The sequence below is a fragment of the Coregonus lavaretus genome (assembly GCF_964263955.1).
Source record: "Coregonus lavaretus genome assembly, chromosome: 6".
In the NCBI taxonomy this organism is placed as follows: Eukaryota; Metazoa; Chordata; class Actinopteri; order Salmoniformes; family Salmonidae; genus Coregonus; species Coregonus lavaretus.
Window position 1 is genome coordinate 31,168,264 of NC_139993.1, and position 16,953 is coordinate 31,185,216.

A 16,953-nucleotide genomic window follows, 5' to 3' on the forward strand; every position below is an offset into this window, starting at 1 on the left:
GTTCGATGGGAGACAGCTCAGCTGTAGCATCACTGAAGTTCTTTGAGTGGAAGAGTTCCATGCATTGTCTGCAAAATGCAAAGAGTTTAAGGTGCCCAGTAACTTTAAGGAACCTGTTTGGCAGGTACAAGCTGGCAAAGAGAATGAAATGTGTGGTTATGTCATGTATGCATTTATTTATCTCGACTTATTCTCTTTATTTTGTTAGTTACATAAATGTGCAAAAAAACTTTCATCGAAGTCACTTATTCAATCAGTTCTGCTTGTCAGATATGGTAAACCTGTGCTTCGCACATTCTCACAAAAATGGTTGGTTAACGCAGTAGCAGCATTCCATACCACCATACAACTAGAACGGTTCTTGTCTGACCACCAACTTATCTTAATGTACTGGGAAACAATCTGCAAAATTACACAAAAATTAGTTAATAGCATTTTCTTTGCCTTTTTTCCCTCTTGTTTCTAGGTTGTAAAATATGAATTCTAATGGCAAACCAGATTATGCTAAAACATTGCAACTTTGTACTGTGAGGAAAAACAGAAAAATAAATTGTTTATATGCTGGAAATATACTTGTTACCATTCCTTTAGATATTGTTTGCCTTATGGAAACCAATGTGTTTCCTAAAATGGAGCCTTAGTGAATGTATAGAAATGTGCCTTTTGTGTTCAGTTGAATGCAGAAGAGAACATATTTGATACTTAGTCATTTTAAATGGACACATTGATACAGTGTGTTAATAAATAAATACAAATGCATAAATTGTGAATGTCTTTCTCCCTTTCAGTGGAACAGTGTGCCTCAGGACACACTTTCTAATATGTCCTGAGATGTTTGCAACAAGATGAGAGCCTCAGCAGTGGCTTGACTTTTACCCTCAACATCCACATTTTAAGTAGATAAATGAGTGCTCTTTTGAGCCCATCTTTCTAAAAGTAGTTTACAACATACCTGTGACTAAATATAATATTTAATGCGCTATCCAGATGATACATTTTGATAATTTCCCTGGTATATAACGCCCTCTGGTGTTAATTAGGAGCCACTATCGCTCAGCACTTCGCAGGTGGAAATGTTTATGTTGGGGCCCATAAACTCTTTATGTGCCAAATAATTATTCTGAAATATGTTAAATAGAAAAATGGATTTCCCTTAACAGTCAATGTGAATAGATTCCAGTATTCAGCAACTAACTACGACAACACAATCGAATGAATTGAAAGAAGTTAAACAAGTTCATAATTCTTTCAGTCGCCAGGTACACAGCTATTGATCTACAAAATATGATAAAACGTGAAAGAGTTTAATGGCGCATGGTAAATATGTCTATGAGCCGTATAGTTTAAATATTTAAATTATGAGGGACCTCTGCTGTAAAGGGGGGGGGGAGTGACGCAATCAGCAAATGCCGTGTTCACATGCTAGTTGGAACTAGGAAACTCCGACTTGCTATCTGGTTGTAGTTATACACGTGCTGCGTTCAAAAAGATAGCAAGTCGGACATTTCAGAGTTTCCTAGTTCCGACTAGCACGTGAAAACGGCATATATTCTTAGTGTTGTACGTAGCAGAGCCATATATATGACTCTGGTACGTAGTAGCTGCAGAGACGGAAGAGGAAGCGAGATATCGCATTCGCTGTTTCAATGAAAGTCATGTAGACCAGTCCCAGTTGCTATTGCATCGGTGTCTATGGGAGACACACCCAGTTAAGTAGACCGGAACTTAATTTTTTTGTCCAATGGTAAACGGCCTGAGTGAACTGTCTTCATTTATCCACCATCTTTGGTAGCTGCTCCACGTCTCACTGCTGGCCTTGCTACACTGCCGCCGGTGACTCCGAACTGGAAGATAAATAAACGGCCTGAGTGAACTGTCTTCATTTATCCACCATCTTTGGTAGCTGCTCCACGTCTCACTGCTGGCCTTGCGACACTGCCGCCGGTGACTCCGAACTGGAAGATGGCTGCGGTGGAACGTCCCCCAGTCAAGGAAGGGGTCCGGATAGCTTTACTCTGTTTCTGTTGGTACACTGTTAGTTCGGGAGGCAACGTCGTTAACAAAATTATTCTAAATGGATTCCCTTATCCTGTCACCGTTTCGCTCTTTCATATACTCTCAATCGTCGTCTTCCTTCCTACGTTGTTGAAGGCATGGGGAGTCCCCAAAACAGAAGTACCAACTAGATACTACAAATGGTATATTCTCCCTTTAGCTTTTGGGAAATACTTCGCTTCTGTGTCGGCCCACTTCAGTATATGGAAGGTACCTGTTTCCTACGCACACACTGGTAAGAATTGCACGAGCTCTGAATCAGGCTACAGTAGCTGGCTCAGAATCATTGGTTGACGTTTTAACTAACGGAATGTTAGCTAGTTAGCTCGCAACAGTAGCACATTTTTAAATACATTAGTTTGCTAGCAACGACATTAATTGGTATCTTGTGCACGTAATTTTGGCAAGCTTTGTTTAGGTCACTTTACGATTAGCCGAGGAGCTTGCGTCTCCCCTTACCAACATACTGGGGTTGTTTGAATACCTTTTTGTTTGGGGGAGGGGCCAACCTTACCAAGTAGCCTACCTCAACTCCTTCACGGAGTTGAGTGTAGACTAGAGTTTTTGAAAGGAACCTCCTACTCCTTCGAGTCGCTATGCGTCGATACTTAAAAAAATGTACATTCTTAATCCCTTACCTTGTACCTATGTTTGTCCTCTGTTGTTGCGTGCCTTTCTTTGTTCGCTTAAATTCATGCTTTTTAATTAAACGTTAATCAAATACAACCACCGACTGTTTCCTCATTGCTGTTACTTTAAGATGGCAACTCGGCGCGAATGCGCATGTGCCAATTGAATCTCAACAAGGAAACAGTCGGAGCGTCACCTTTCCTGACTTGGTCGTCACTAGTTGCCACAAAGTCATAAACCCAGCCTATTTTTACAATTTCTCTATATAAAATCGGATTTTAAACCTAACCTGAACTTTAGCCACACTGCTAACCTTATGCCTAACCTTAAATTAAGAACAAAAAGCAAATGTTTGTGTTCATGAATTTCTAACCAATTTTGACTTTGTGGCTGTGGTCACTAGTGGAAACCTGACAGCTCAGAAACTTGCCCCTGGCAACATTTAATGTCAATCCCTTTGTATTATACTATTCACTTCGTAATTAGCTAGGTACCTAATGTATGATGTAAGCCCTTATAAAGTTTAACTGTAACTCATTGCTGTCTTACCTCAATAACTGGCACGTACAGCTAGGGTTGATGGCGCAGGGTCATACGGTTATGATGCGATATGCAAGTTCCACGTTTTGTGTTGACCAGGGGTGTGTCTGTGACGCACAAGACACAATGAGACTTAAACTCTAGGTGTGTTGCACAATCGCATGGGCCCTAAGTCTTTAAACCACTGTATCTCAAAAGTCATGCTCCTTACCTTTTGTAACCTATGCTCGTCCAACTCAAGCCCTTGCCCTCAATTCAAGCACTGAACAGGATCCTTTTATATTTTTTCCAATCTCACATTCTTTGTTTCTTTTCACTCCACAGTCAAAGCCACAATGCCAATATGGGTTGTGTTGTTATCAAGGATTATCATGAAGGAGAAGCAAACAACAAAAGTGAGTAACTCCGAGAATTGATAGTGTACAAGCTGCTTTCGAATATATTTTGTCCAAGCAATGATGATGTGGCACAATGTGACCCTGTCTGTTGGCTCATATTACTGCCAGCCTTGCAGGTGTATTTACAGGTAGCAGCTTTGAGGCAGGAAAAAGTGCATCCTGTTAACACTGTAGGGGCCATAGTAGTGTTGCACAATAAAAAAGCTGTTTACAGTGCATTCGGAAAGTATTCAGACCTCTTGACTTTTTGCACATTTTGTTACGTTACAGCCTTATTCTAAAATTGATTACATTATTTTTTCCCTCATCAATCTACACACAATACCCCATAATGACAAAGCGAAAACAGGTTTCTATAAATTTTTGAAAATGTCTTACAAATAAAAAAACGCCTTATTTACATAAGTATTCAGAACCTTTGCTATGAGACTAGAAATTAAGCTCAGGTCCATCCTGTTTCCATTGATCATCCTTGAGATGTTGCTAGAACTTCATTGGAGTCCACCTGTGGTCAAGCCATGAGGTCGAAGGAATTGTCCATAGAGCTCCCAGACAGGATTTTGTCGAGGCACAGATCTGGGGAATGGTACCAAAAATGTTCTGCAGCATAGAAGGTCCCCAAGAACACAGTGGCCTCCATCATTCTTAAAGGGAAGAAGTTTGGAACCACAGACTCTTCCTAGCGCTGGCCGCCCGGCCAAACTGAGCAATCGGGGGAGAAGTGCCTTGGTCAGGGAGGTGACCAAGAACCCGATGGTCACTCTGACAAAGCACCAGAATTCCTCTTTGGAGATGGGAGAACCTTCCAGAAGGACAACCATCTCTGCAGCACTCCACCAATCAGGCCTTTATGGTAATAAATAAAGGTTAAATAAAATGGTAGAGTGGCCAGACAGAAGCCACTCCTCAGTAAAAGGCACATGCCAGCCCCCTTGGAGTTTGCCAAAAGGCACCTAAAGGACTCTCAGACCATGAGAAACAAGATTCTCTGGTCTGATGAAACCAAGCACCATCCCTACGTTGAAGCATGGTGGTGGCAGCATCATGCTTTGGGGATGTTTTTCAGCGGCAGGGACTTGGAGACTAGTCAGGATCGAGGGAAAGATGAACGGAGCGAAGTACAGAGAGATCCTTGATGAAAACGTGCTCCAGAGCGCTCAGGACCTCACACTGGGGCGAAGGTTCACCTTCCAACAGGGCAACGACCCTAAGCACACAGCCAAGACAACGCAGGAGTGTCTTCGGGACAAGTCTCTGAATGTCCTTGAGTGGCCCAGCCAGAGTCCGGACGAAAATAGCTGTGCAGCGACGCTCCCCATCCAACCTGACAGAGATTGAGAGGATCTGCAGAGAAGAATGGGAGAAACTCCCCAAATACAGGTGTGCCAAGCTTGTAGTGTCATACCCAAGAAGACTCGAGGCTATAATCGCTGCCAAAGGTGCGTCAACAAAGTACTGAGTAAAGAGTCTGAATACTTATGTAAATGTGATATTTCCATTTTTTTTTTTTTTTATACATTTGCTAAAATGTCTAAAAACCTGTTTTTGATTTGTCATTATGGGGTATTGTGTGTAGATTGATGAGGAAAAAAATAACAAGTTAATCCATTTTAGAATAAGGCTGTAACGTAATACAATGTGGAAAATGTCAAGGGGTCTGAATACTTTCCGAATGCACTGTGTGCCACAGTCATTTAGAGGTTGTGTTCAATGTGACAATGTCCCACAAACAAATTAGCAAAACAACTGCATGTGTATGGATGGTAATTGTTTCAACCATACTTTTTGACTTTGGCCTACTTTCTCTTTTGCACTCTTGTCCCGTGCCTGTCTCAGGTGTACGTAGCTCTCATCCCCATCATCGGAGGAGTGCTTCTGGCCACAATGACAGAGATGTCCTTTGATGTGTCTGGGTTAGTCAGTGCCCTGGCCGCCACACTCTGCTTCTCTCTGCAAAATATATTTTCCAAAAAGGTACGTCTTACCAGTCTGCACCCTTTTGAAAAGGACTATTGTTTGTGTTTTATTAGATGATGGATACAAGTATAGCTGGAGAGCACTTTTGTACTTATGTGTTTGAATGAAGTATGTGTTTGAGCAGAGGTTGTAGAATAAGTTCAAGATGCTTTCCTTTTAATAGAATACTGTATTATTTGAAGGAATTAATCTTGCACCCTGTAAAAGCACTCCTTGCAATATTCAATTGCACACATAGTAGACATCACTCATACTAAACATGAAAACACTCAAAAAAACTCAAGGGCAAGGCCTATTAGTATGAAGCCTTGTTAATCCTTGCAATGCATTTGCTCAGTACATACTGTAGATGTGCTGTGTCATCTCTCCTGCATTTCCCTGCTGTTTTGAGTGGCCTCCCTTAAACCAATATTTGAGGAGGACATGCACTCAACGGCCAGTTTATTAGGTACATCACCCGTTCACGGAAATTGATCTCTTCTACAGACGGGAGTCAGGTGGCCGTGGCTTGCTATATAAAGCAAGCATCGAGGCATTCAGTTACTGTTCGATTGAACATCAGAATGGGCAAAATGAGAGACCTAAGGGACTTTGAGGGTGGTATGATCATCGGTGCCAGACGCGCCGGATCCAGTATCTCTGAAACGGCCGCCCTCCTGGGCTTTTCATGCACGACAGTGTCATCTAGGATTTACAGAGAATGGTGCGACAAACAAAACATCCAGTCAGCGGCAGTCCTGTGGGCGAAAACAGCTCGTTGATGAGAGGTTGAAGGAGAATCGTGCAAGCTAACAGGTGAGCCACAAACAGACTAATAATGGCGCAGTACAACAGCGGTGTGCAGAACGGCATCTCGGAATGCACAACTCGTCAATCCTTGTCACGGATGGGCTATTGCAGCAGACGACCACACCGGGTTCCAGTCCTATCAGCTAAAATCAAGAAGGAAGCGGCTCCAGTGGGCACGCGATCACCAACACTGGACAATTGAGGAGTGGAAAAACATAGCCTGGAACATGACAGCGAGTTCAGTTTACTTGATTGGCCTGCGCAGTCCACAGACCTCAACCCAATAGGGCATCTCTCGGATGAAATGGAACAGGCTGTTCGCAGCATGAACTAGATGGGTGTACCTAATAAACTGGTCGGTGAGTGTATTTACCCCATTGCACATTACTCTGTGACATGTTATGAATGACTTTTGATATTACTAACCCTGCAGTCAAATTACTGTGTAATAATTTGTAGTGTTAGACTTAAACAAGCATGTCTTGTTAATTACCAACTGTGATTAGTTACCTGTCTCATGCTTGTTGATGAAGATTTATCCAACGTATGCATCAAATTGTATGCGTAGACTTGACAGAAATAGTAGGTGAATGTTGAACTTTTGTTGCACACACATCCATTAACAATTTTGAATTACATAATGGAAAAAGTTGGACTGCATAATTTATTACGCAGAATTGATGTTGGTCTGATCGAGGCGTAAGGTCAACACAACAGTTGTTTTCTGCCTAAGAAATGACAAGGCCATGAATGAATATGCATTTATTTTTAGGTGCTGCGGGACACGAGGATCCACCACCTGAGACTTCTCAACATACTGGGCTTCAATGCAGTTTTCTTCATGGTGCCTACGTGGGTTCTGGTGGACCTCTCCTCATTCTTGGTTGAGGGGGATTTTGTGAGTTAAAAAAGGATAGGATACGTTCTTCAGTTTCGTAAAGTGTATGCGCAGGTTCATACATTACACGTCAAATAATGTGCTCTAATTGTTGTCTGGCTTATAAGATAGTGTTTATTCTACTGCTGCTGGAGTGTGTGTCCGTCTTCTATCCACATGATATATTCACTGTACACGTCTACAGGATGTCACACAGTTTGTACCATACATTTGTTATCTACTTCCTTTTCCTAATCCTCAATTTAACTTCACACACAACAGAATCGCTAGTATCCGGTTGCCTTTTATTCAATTGTCACATTGAGACTACAACCTGGATACATTCTATTTTCCTAGAAAGTCATCACTAAACCCATTGTTCTCTCCAGAAATCCAAGTAATAATTTCCTCCCTCCTCTGCATAACCCCTCCAGACAGGCATGTCTGAATGGACCGGCACCTTCCTTTTACTCCTCGTCAGTGGCTTTTGTAACTTTGCCCAGAACGTCATCGCTTTCAGCGTCCTCAACCTGGTCAGCCCGCTGAGCTACGCTGTGGCAAACGCCACCAAGAGGATCATGGTCATCAGCATATCGCTCCTGATGCTGCGCAACCCAGTTAGCTCCACCAACATCATGGGCATGATGACGGCCATTGTGGGCGTCTTCCTGTACAACAAGGTGACTCCCTCTGACACGCTTACATTAACTTTTTTGACATTTATCCAGTCAATACAATCACTCCATTCACCTAAGATGGGTAAACCAATCACATATCACAATTATTGCAATGTAAACCTTGAATATAGTCGCTATCTGCTAAATCAGTGCTACTAAGAAAGAAGTGCAAGTGTGAAGGACTCTTTGCGTCTCCCATTTATGCATCTGCATGCTTAATGCTGAGTTTGATTTAATTGTTCATCTATTTCATGAACTTAGTTGAATTATTAGTTGGAAATGTTCAGATACTATTGTACTATGTGGCGCGAAGTCTGTAGAGCTATGTATTTTTTTTGGTCATCCCAGATGCAAATTTAATAAATACCCAAAATACTACGGGTACACTCCTCACACCTTGCAATTTTGATATTTAAACTCACTCAACTGTCTTACAATGTGTTAAAAGACAACCAAACGTGCAATTGTGCTTGTTGCTGCCATGGTGCTTGCCCTGCGCTGCATGGGGGGGAATAGGTTTCTAACAGTGGTTCTGTAAGATGCTCTGAATTCCTCCCCCACTGAAGAAAGTTTACATGCAACTTTATAACTACATAGAACTTTGTGAAATCACACAGTGGTAATTTACATCAGTGTGTATTTTTGTCATCCTTTGTTATGTGCTACGCTAAGCTATTCCCTTCTCTTCACTGCCAACAGGCGAAATATGATTCCAATAAGGAAGCTAAGAAGAAGCTGCTGCCTTCCTCCAAGCAGGACACGATGTCCTTCGACAATTTGGGACTGGACAAGACGCAGCCCAATGGTTCAGTGCCTTTCTCCCAAGGTTCAGACATTCAGTATGGTCGAAGCAATGTGCTGACCGACCACTTCCAGTACAGCCGGCAGGCCTACACAATGAACTACGGCGCCTCCAACCACCAGTATGTGGTTTAGGCTGGTGGATGCCTCCATGGACATATTGTATTTGTTTCCCGCAGTGTTCTTAAACCACCTCCAACAGAAAGGAAGGCACGTGCTGTCGTATTGGCGGGAGAGGGAAGTATCAATCGTGAGTTGGCCAGCGTTTTGTCCCAAACATTTTCTCTAACATATTTTCTTCACCTCTGCGTGTTTGATTTATTTTGATATGAACACTTAAAGATAGTTCAGTCAAAATCAAAGTTTGTCAGATGTTTTCAAACCTTAAAAGCCATCTGACGTCGAGATGAGCCCATGTCAACTATTGTAGATCAAGCTGTATGTCTCAATCATAAATTAATGAGAAAGATTGGCACCATCTAATTTCATAATTTTTAATGGTGTCAATATTTCCAGTTGAGGTGTACCATTGGATCTACACAAGATGGCTTGGAACATGGACTCCTCTGGCATGTTGATTTTGGAGTGAAGTTAAATATGCAGTCCAGGATCTGAAGCACATATTATATGAATTGAGAACGTTTTTTTGCTGGACGGAACTTATCATACGAAATAGTTGACATGGTGCACAATTTCCGAGGACGCATTTTGGCTCGTGATCACTACTTTCAAAACTACTGGCTGAAATTATACAAAAGGTCTGGAGCATCACTTTAACTATCAGTTTTTTGTTTGAGGTTTGCTTGCTGAGGAAGGGATGTTGCTGTATTCTTTTTACTGTGGAAGCTTGCTAATGTGGTAATAATTGTTACTGTAGCCACAATGACGTAGGTTCAAATAAATCGAATATAACTTTTACTTTATATCAAAGACCATGAAATGTTTTGCATAAATTACCATGACCATAATGCTTTGTGAATCAGGCTTGCCCTCAGTTATATTGACCCCACTTTTATTATAGAAGACCTGAGAATTTTACACTGTTTTGTGTTTTTTTGTGGAGATTGGCAACATTTGGTCCTATACATGTAAAAACGTTTGCCCAGAAGACATTTTCTCATTGGTCTTTAACTAGTGATTGAGGCATGGCATGAAAATGTATGTAAACGATCGTAGTTACAGATAAATTGAGAATCATTCATTCTGTGGTTCCATATTTACATTTTAGTAATTTAATCAATTCATATCTGATCTGGTAATAGCTTTGTGATATGGGGTTACATGGTCAAGTAACTGAAATGCACCTAGTTTTATGTGGCAGACCTACTTGGATCACGTATGTTAGCTCTAACTGTATTTATAGCATGTTCAGTGACTAACGTATATTTGACAGCAACAAACTACATGTTAAGATTTAGAAACAGCATTTTTGCTGTTTACCATAAATACAAATAATAGTATTTATTTGAATATCTTCTCCTACGGTATGTGCTGAATAGCACGTAGTTCTGGTTGGCTGCACAGAGACGATCCATGTGGATTTACACATTTGTGGAACTGTGTATGGATGAGCTTGTGTGGAATTCTCAGGTAGTTCCAAGCATATTTCATTTAGTGAAACTCCCATATCATTTAGTTCAGTAGGTTTGGTCTGTTTTACGTAATGAAATTCATACTGGTGTGGGGATTAGGCAATGGGGATTTTAGTACATTTATGTCTGTTATCTACATGTCCTCATTAATTAGAGTTTTGAATTTACATATCATCTATTGGATAGTGTTACAAAGTAAACAATAATTTGTAGAAATCCAATGACAGTGGATAACTTGAATATTAGGGTTTGATTTCACCTTGGCTTATAAAGTAAGCCAATGTTTATTTGTGGATGGAAGATCAAATGTTGGAGCTGCGATGGATTCTACTAAATCCCATTTGTCACCTTTAACATAAGATGTTATGAAGAGCTGTGCGTGGTAAACTTTGAGCCCATTGTTGTATTATTTTCCAACTTATTTTTTTACTGTGCTGACATTCTGTTAAACTGTCAAGGTTTCCTCTTAAATCTATGGTTGAGTTTGTCACTTCCTGATGCGAGGTGCCAAATGAAAGGAGCTACGTGGCTCAAGTCAACGTTTATTGGTCGCTTACACCCTTTTCACAGGTGCAGCGAAATGCTTATGTTTCTGGCTCCAACAGTGCAGCAATATCTAGCAATACAATAACAATACACACAAAAAGAAGGATTTTGACTCGTCTTAAAATACTTGTTTGACGCAGTAGCACGGAGTGATGGAATCTGATGTGCATTATGTATGTTTAATGTAAAGCCTAATATTTGTCTGTACAGTAAGCTAAATAACATTTTGAACATGAGATTTAGAGAAACTATTTTAGTTAAATCTGGGAGGGCATTTGAGGTTATGACGTTATTTACTGGAATGTACATTTGGATGTGTGGGGGTTTGCTTTGTAAAAGTTGTATAAATTCACATTTTCCTGTTTTAAAGGATCTTGAAAAACAATTTTTACTGAACCAATGTTTATAGATTTTTATGGTGTCTAGGTACAGAAAAGTGTACATAAGTGCAACCGTGCACAGTCTTGTCTGCTTACGTTTAGTAAATACTATTTTAAATGTCAAAAAAATAAATGCATTGTGAAATGAATGTATGACTTTCACTGACTTGGGACAGGTGGGTGCTTACATTGGTAAAGGATAAAGATGAGTCCCAAATCTCAAATATATTACTATAACTTATAAGTACTATTGTTGACAATAATCAGGACTAGTATGAACTTTAACTCAGCTCTACAGCCTATCCAATGTAAAGTTCTCAATATTTCCCTTCCATTTCTTACTTTCAGGCATGGCATGGGTATTTGAAGATTGCTTGGATGAGGACAATAGAGTACCACCGAGTCATAATACCAATAACACCTAGCGGTGAAACAAGGAAATGGTTCAAACCATTTTTCCACCATTCATTTTCCCCATAGGGGATTTTAGAAACACTTAAAATAAAAGTTGTGTTTTGTATAGGCTTACCCTGGCGTGACATTTTGATAACCGTGTAAATCTCTCTAGGACAAGGTGACTTTTATCAATATATTTACCTGTATTTACCCCCCCCAAAAAATGAAACGCTAATTAGCTGCTAACGTGGTTATCATAAAGAACTACAAATGCCATGATGATCTGGATGAGATTGCAGAATCAAGGCAAAGGAAAACATCTCTGGATTAACTATCTGGTTAGCTAAATTTAGTAATGAATAAATTGGCTAAATGTCTTTAAATTGACCATTCTGTGAATGGTCTTGTGCAAGTTTTAAATTGACACAATACTTGTTAGAAAAGGTGTCGGCTAGAGATGATGTGCGAGCTTGCAGGGATTTGTAGTCTTGCATGATGTCCACTTTGATGCTAATTAGCATTTTCGAATCTGAGAGTAAATAGACAACGACTATATTGATAAAAGTAATCTTGTCCGAGTGAGATTTACATGGTTATCAAAACGTCACGCTAGGGTAAGCCTACACGAAACACAGTCCTTATTTTAAGTTTCAAAAATTACATATGGGAAAAATAAATGATGGGGAAATGATTTGAACCATTTCCCTGTTTGACCGCTAGGTTTTATGGGTATTACGACACCTCCACTGTGGGGCTCTAAAGGGCTTCGTATTGGTGGAAATAGTGTCACCTTGCCTTCTGATGTCCAATGTTTACAGTGCCATAGGGGCTAGGACACGAGTTAAACTCATTCCACAGAGGGCCAAGTGTCTGCAGGTTTTCGCTCCTCCCTTGTACTTGATTGATGAATTAAGGTCACTAATTAGTAAAGAACTCCCCTCACCTGGTTGTCTAGGTTTTAATTTAAAGGAAAAACCAAAAACCTGCAGACACTAGGCCCTCCAAAGAAGGAGTTTGACACCCCTGAGCTAGGGCTATGGACTTTCCCTCACATTTGTCTAACAAACTATTACACAAAGACTTGGGCTGCTTCCATATGGAAAATTAATATATGGCCTTATATATCAAAGAACGTGACATATATTTTAAAATATATATAAACGTGACATACATTTTAAAATATGATCATATATTTTAATAACATAAATTTCGCACCCCCATACAAAAAATAATAACATGGATATGTATTTACATCATGCAAAATGTACTCGGAACATTAGGTTTTTTTGTTCATTGCATTTATTGCAGAATTATTTTTTTTTACATGGCATGTATTTAAAAACCATACATACAGTGGGGGAAAAAAGTATTTAATCAGCCACCAATTGTGCAAGTTCTCCCACTTAAAAAGATGAGAGAGGCCTGTAATTTTCATCATAGGTACACGTCAACTATGACAGACAAAATGAGAAAAGAAAATCCAGAAAATCACATTGTAGGATTTTTAATGATTTTATTTGCAAATTATGGTGGAAAATAAGTATTTGGTCAATAACAAAAGTTTCTCAATACTTTGTTATATACCCTTTGTTGGCAATGACACAGGTCAAACGTTTTCTGTAAGTCTTCACACACTGTTGCTGGTATTTTGGCCCATTCCTCCATGCAGATCTCCTCTAGAGCAGTGATGTTTTGGGGCTGTCGCTGGGCAACACGGACTTTCAACTCCCTCCAAAGATTTTCTATGGGGTTGAGATTTGGAGACTGGCTAGGCCACTCCAGGACCTTGAAATGCTTCTTACGAAGCCTCTCCTTCATTGCCCGGGCGGTGTGTTTGGGATCATTGTCATGCTGAAAGACCCAGCCACGTTTCATCTTCAATGCCCTTGCTGATGGAAGGAGGTTTTCAATCAAAATCTCACGATACATGGCCCCATTCATTCTTTCCTTTACACGGATCAGTCGTCCTGGTCCCTTTGCAGAAAAACAGCCCCAAAGCATGATGTTTCCACCCCCATGCTTCACAGTAGGTATGGTGTTCTTTGGATGCAACTCAGCATTCTTTGTCCTCCAAACACGACGAGTTGAGTTTTTACCAAAAAGTTATATTTTGTTTTCATCTGACCATATGACATTCTCCCAATCCTCTTCTGAATCATCCAAATGCACTCTAGCAAACTTCAGACGGGCCTGGACATGTACTGGCTTAAGCAGGGGGACACGTCTGGCACTGCAGGATTTGAGTCCCTCGCGGCGTAGTGTGTTACTGATGGTAGGCTTTGTTACTTTGGTCCCAGCTCTCTGCAGGTCATTCACTAGGTCCCCCCGTGTGGTTCTGGGATTTTTGCTCACCGTTCTTGTGATCATTTTGACCCCACGGGGTGAGATCTTGCGTGGAGCCCCAGATCGAGGGAGATTATCAGTGGTCTTGTATGTCTTCCATTTCCTAATAATTGCTCCCACAGTTGATTTCTTCAAACCAAGCTGCTTACCTATTGCAGATTCAGTCTTCCCAGCCTGGTGCAGGTCAAACAGGTGCCATTAGTTCAAACAGGTGCCATTAATACAGGTAACGAGTGGAGGACAGAGGAGCCTCTTAAAGAAGAAGTTACAGGTCTGTGAGAGCCAGAAATCTTGCTTGTTTGTAGGTGACCAAATACTTATTTTCCACCATAATTTGCAAATAAATTTGTCTGTCATAGTTGACATGTACCTATGATGAAAATTACAGGCCTCTCTCATCTTTTTAAGTGGGAGAACTTGCACAATTGGTGGCTGACTAAATACTTTTTTCCCCCACTGTAAATCTCACACGTAGGGATTCATTATTTCTAATTGCATTTGGCAACATTATGACTACTTTATTGTTTCTTGTTGCTACTGTAGATGATACTTGCCATCTCATTTTGAGATTAGATTGAGATGGCGTAGATAACTATTGTAGGTTTAGAATTTGTTTATGTACAAGTTTTGAAAACGCACAGAAACCTATCTAAGTATGAATGTTTATTTTCATACACTATAGTTGTGGTTGCCCATAAGGTTATGGCATCACATTGTATTTCTAATCAATGACTGTATATGGTTGTAACCCACTATTATTTTGGGCTGAGTCCTCCAAGGATTTCCATTGGGAATCATTTATGCGTATTTCCATCAGCCCTCCCCTTAACAACTCTAACTGTTTCTCCTTCTGTCTCCTTTTTCTTTGTTCTGTTAAACAGGTGTACACAAGCATATTATCTATAGAAAATGTTAGAGGAAATGGTTGTCTGAGTGATACTTACCTTTTATGTTGAAATTGTAAAGTTTAAATGTGTAAATTGATCGAGTGAAACCGTTAGCGATCTTGACATAGAGATGACTGTGCTAAGCTAGCCCATAGAATAACACAAGAAAAAATGGCGCCAGCTAATATTCTGGTTTGAACTTATTGATTTATAGCTGAGGTATTGTGGTTTCTTTTCTACTCCGTTTATATTTTCTAGGCCCTGACATCTCCCCATCCAAGTGTTATATATTACAGAGTTGTATTTGTTTAGCAAAACTGTATACGCTAACGCTAAGCTAACTGCTCTAATGCTAGCCTGTCAATCCTATAGGGTTGCTATTAGCTTAGCAGCTACCGTTACCTGGCTCAGTATTGAGATGGCTGCACTGGTTTATGGTTAATTTAGCTATGAAGGTTAAAACAGGCTTCCTTATATGTGTATTTATTTGTATTGAAACAGTACATGATTGTTAACTTTTATATCATCTGAGGTTAAGATAAACACTGAGAAGGTATATTTTTAAATACAAGTCAATGTTTTAGCTAGCATGATTATTTTAAATACATAGGATGTACTATGTTACTGTACTTACAGTACTTTCTAGTTTTTTACAGCATCTGATTGAATTATTCATGTTTTGCAGATCGAAATTCACCCAGTTTCGAACGTTACGGTCCCAAAGAACGTCTGGAGGGCGACCATGCAAACAGGCCAACAGTTCCACTGCGATGGCAAGAGCGCTGTTGGGTGCTTTTGATGTTGACATGTTGCTGAATAGCAACCTGAGAGGTATGTACAGAGATTGTATAGACCGTAGAATTATAATTACTTGAAGGGGGAATAGGCCCTTAGATCATGGCTAGAAGGTCCTTAGGGGTGGGGGATGAGCTTTCTCAGGCTCAATATAATTTTGTTGCCAAGTTTGAAGATCCAATCACATTGGGTCATTTTTGGAGGGTTTCTATTTCAGAATGCACATATTAGGATAACAGGTAACCGGAGATACCTCGTCTGTGAAAAGAGGCTAGTTGCTGTTCATCCAAACTAACACTATTTCGGATGAGAATGTCCGTTCTACTCATTCTAATTCTATGGGGCAATGGCTGCGGTATAGTATGTACACTGCTGAAACAAATAAAGGGAACACTTAAACAACACATCCTAGATCTGAATGAATGAAATAATCTTATTAAATACTTTTTTCTTTACATAGTTGAATGTGCTGACAACAAAATCACACAAAAATTATCAATGGAAATCAAATGTATCAACCCATGGAGGTCTGGATCTGGAGTCACCCTCAATATTAAAGTGGAAAACCACACTACAGGCTGATCCAACTTTGATGTAATGTCCTTAAAACAAGTCAAAATGAGGCTCAGTAGTGTGTGTGGCCTCCACGTGCCTGTATGACCTCCCTACAATGCCTGGGCATGCTCCTGATGAGGTGGCGGATGGTCTCCTGAGGGATCTCCTCCCAGACCTGGACTAAAGCATCCGCCAACTCCTGGACAGTCTGTGGTGCAACGTGGCGTTGGTGGATGGAGCGAGACATGATGTCCCAGATGTGCTCAATTGGATTCAGGTCTGGGGAACGGGCGGGCCAGTCCATAGCATCAATGCCTTCCTCTTGCAGGAACTGCTGACGCACTCCAGCCACATGAGGTCTAGCATTGTCTTGCATTAGGAGGAACCCAGGGCCAACCGCACCAGCATATGGTCTCACAAGGGGTCTGAGGATCTCATCTCGGTACCTAATGGCAGTCAGGCTACCTCTGGCGAGCACATGGAGGGCTGTGCGGCCCCCCAAAGAAATGCCACCCCACACCATGACTGACCCACCGCCAAACCGGTCATGCTGGAGGATGTTGCAGGCAGCAGAACGTTCTCCACGGCGTCTCCAGACTCTGTCACATCTGTCACATGTGCTCAGTGTGAACCTGCTTTCATCTGTGAAGAGCACAGGGCGCCAGTGGCGAATTTGCCAATCTTGGTGTTCTCTGGCAAATGCCAAACGTCCTGC

General features: G+C 40.8%; 1 protein-coding gene across 1 annotated transcript; it reads left to right on the forward strand.

Moving 5' to 3' along the window:
- Positions 1-739: 739 nt before the first annotated feature.
- LOC311131413 (solute carrier family 35 member E1-like) lies at positions 740-11,411 on the forward strand. The gene is made up of 6 exons (XM_084164381.1): positions 740-2,290; positions 3,550-3,620; positions 5,460-5,597; positions 7,162-7,287; positions 7,701-7,946; positions 8,643-11,411. Exons 1-6 carry the CDS (start codon positions 1,963-1,965, stop codon positions 8,877-8,879), a joined length of 1,146 nt encoding a protein of 381 aa, XP_084020507.1. The 5' UTR covers positions 740-1,962; the 3' UTR covers positions 8,880-11,411.
- The last annotated feature ends 5,542 nt before the right edge of the window (positions 11,412-16,953 follow it).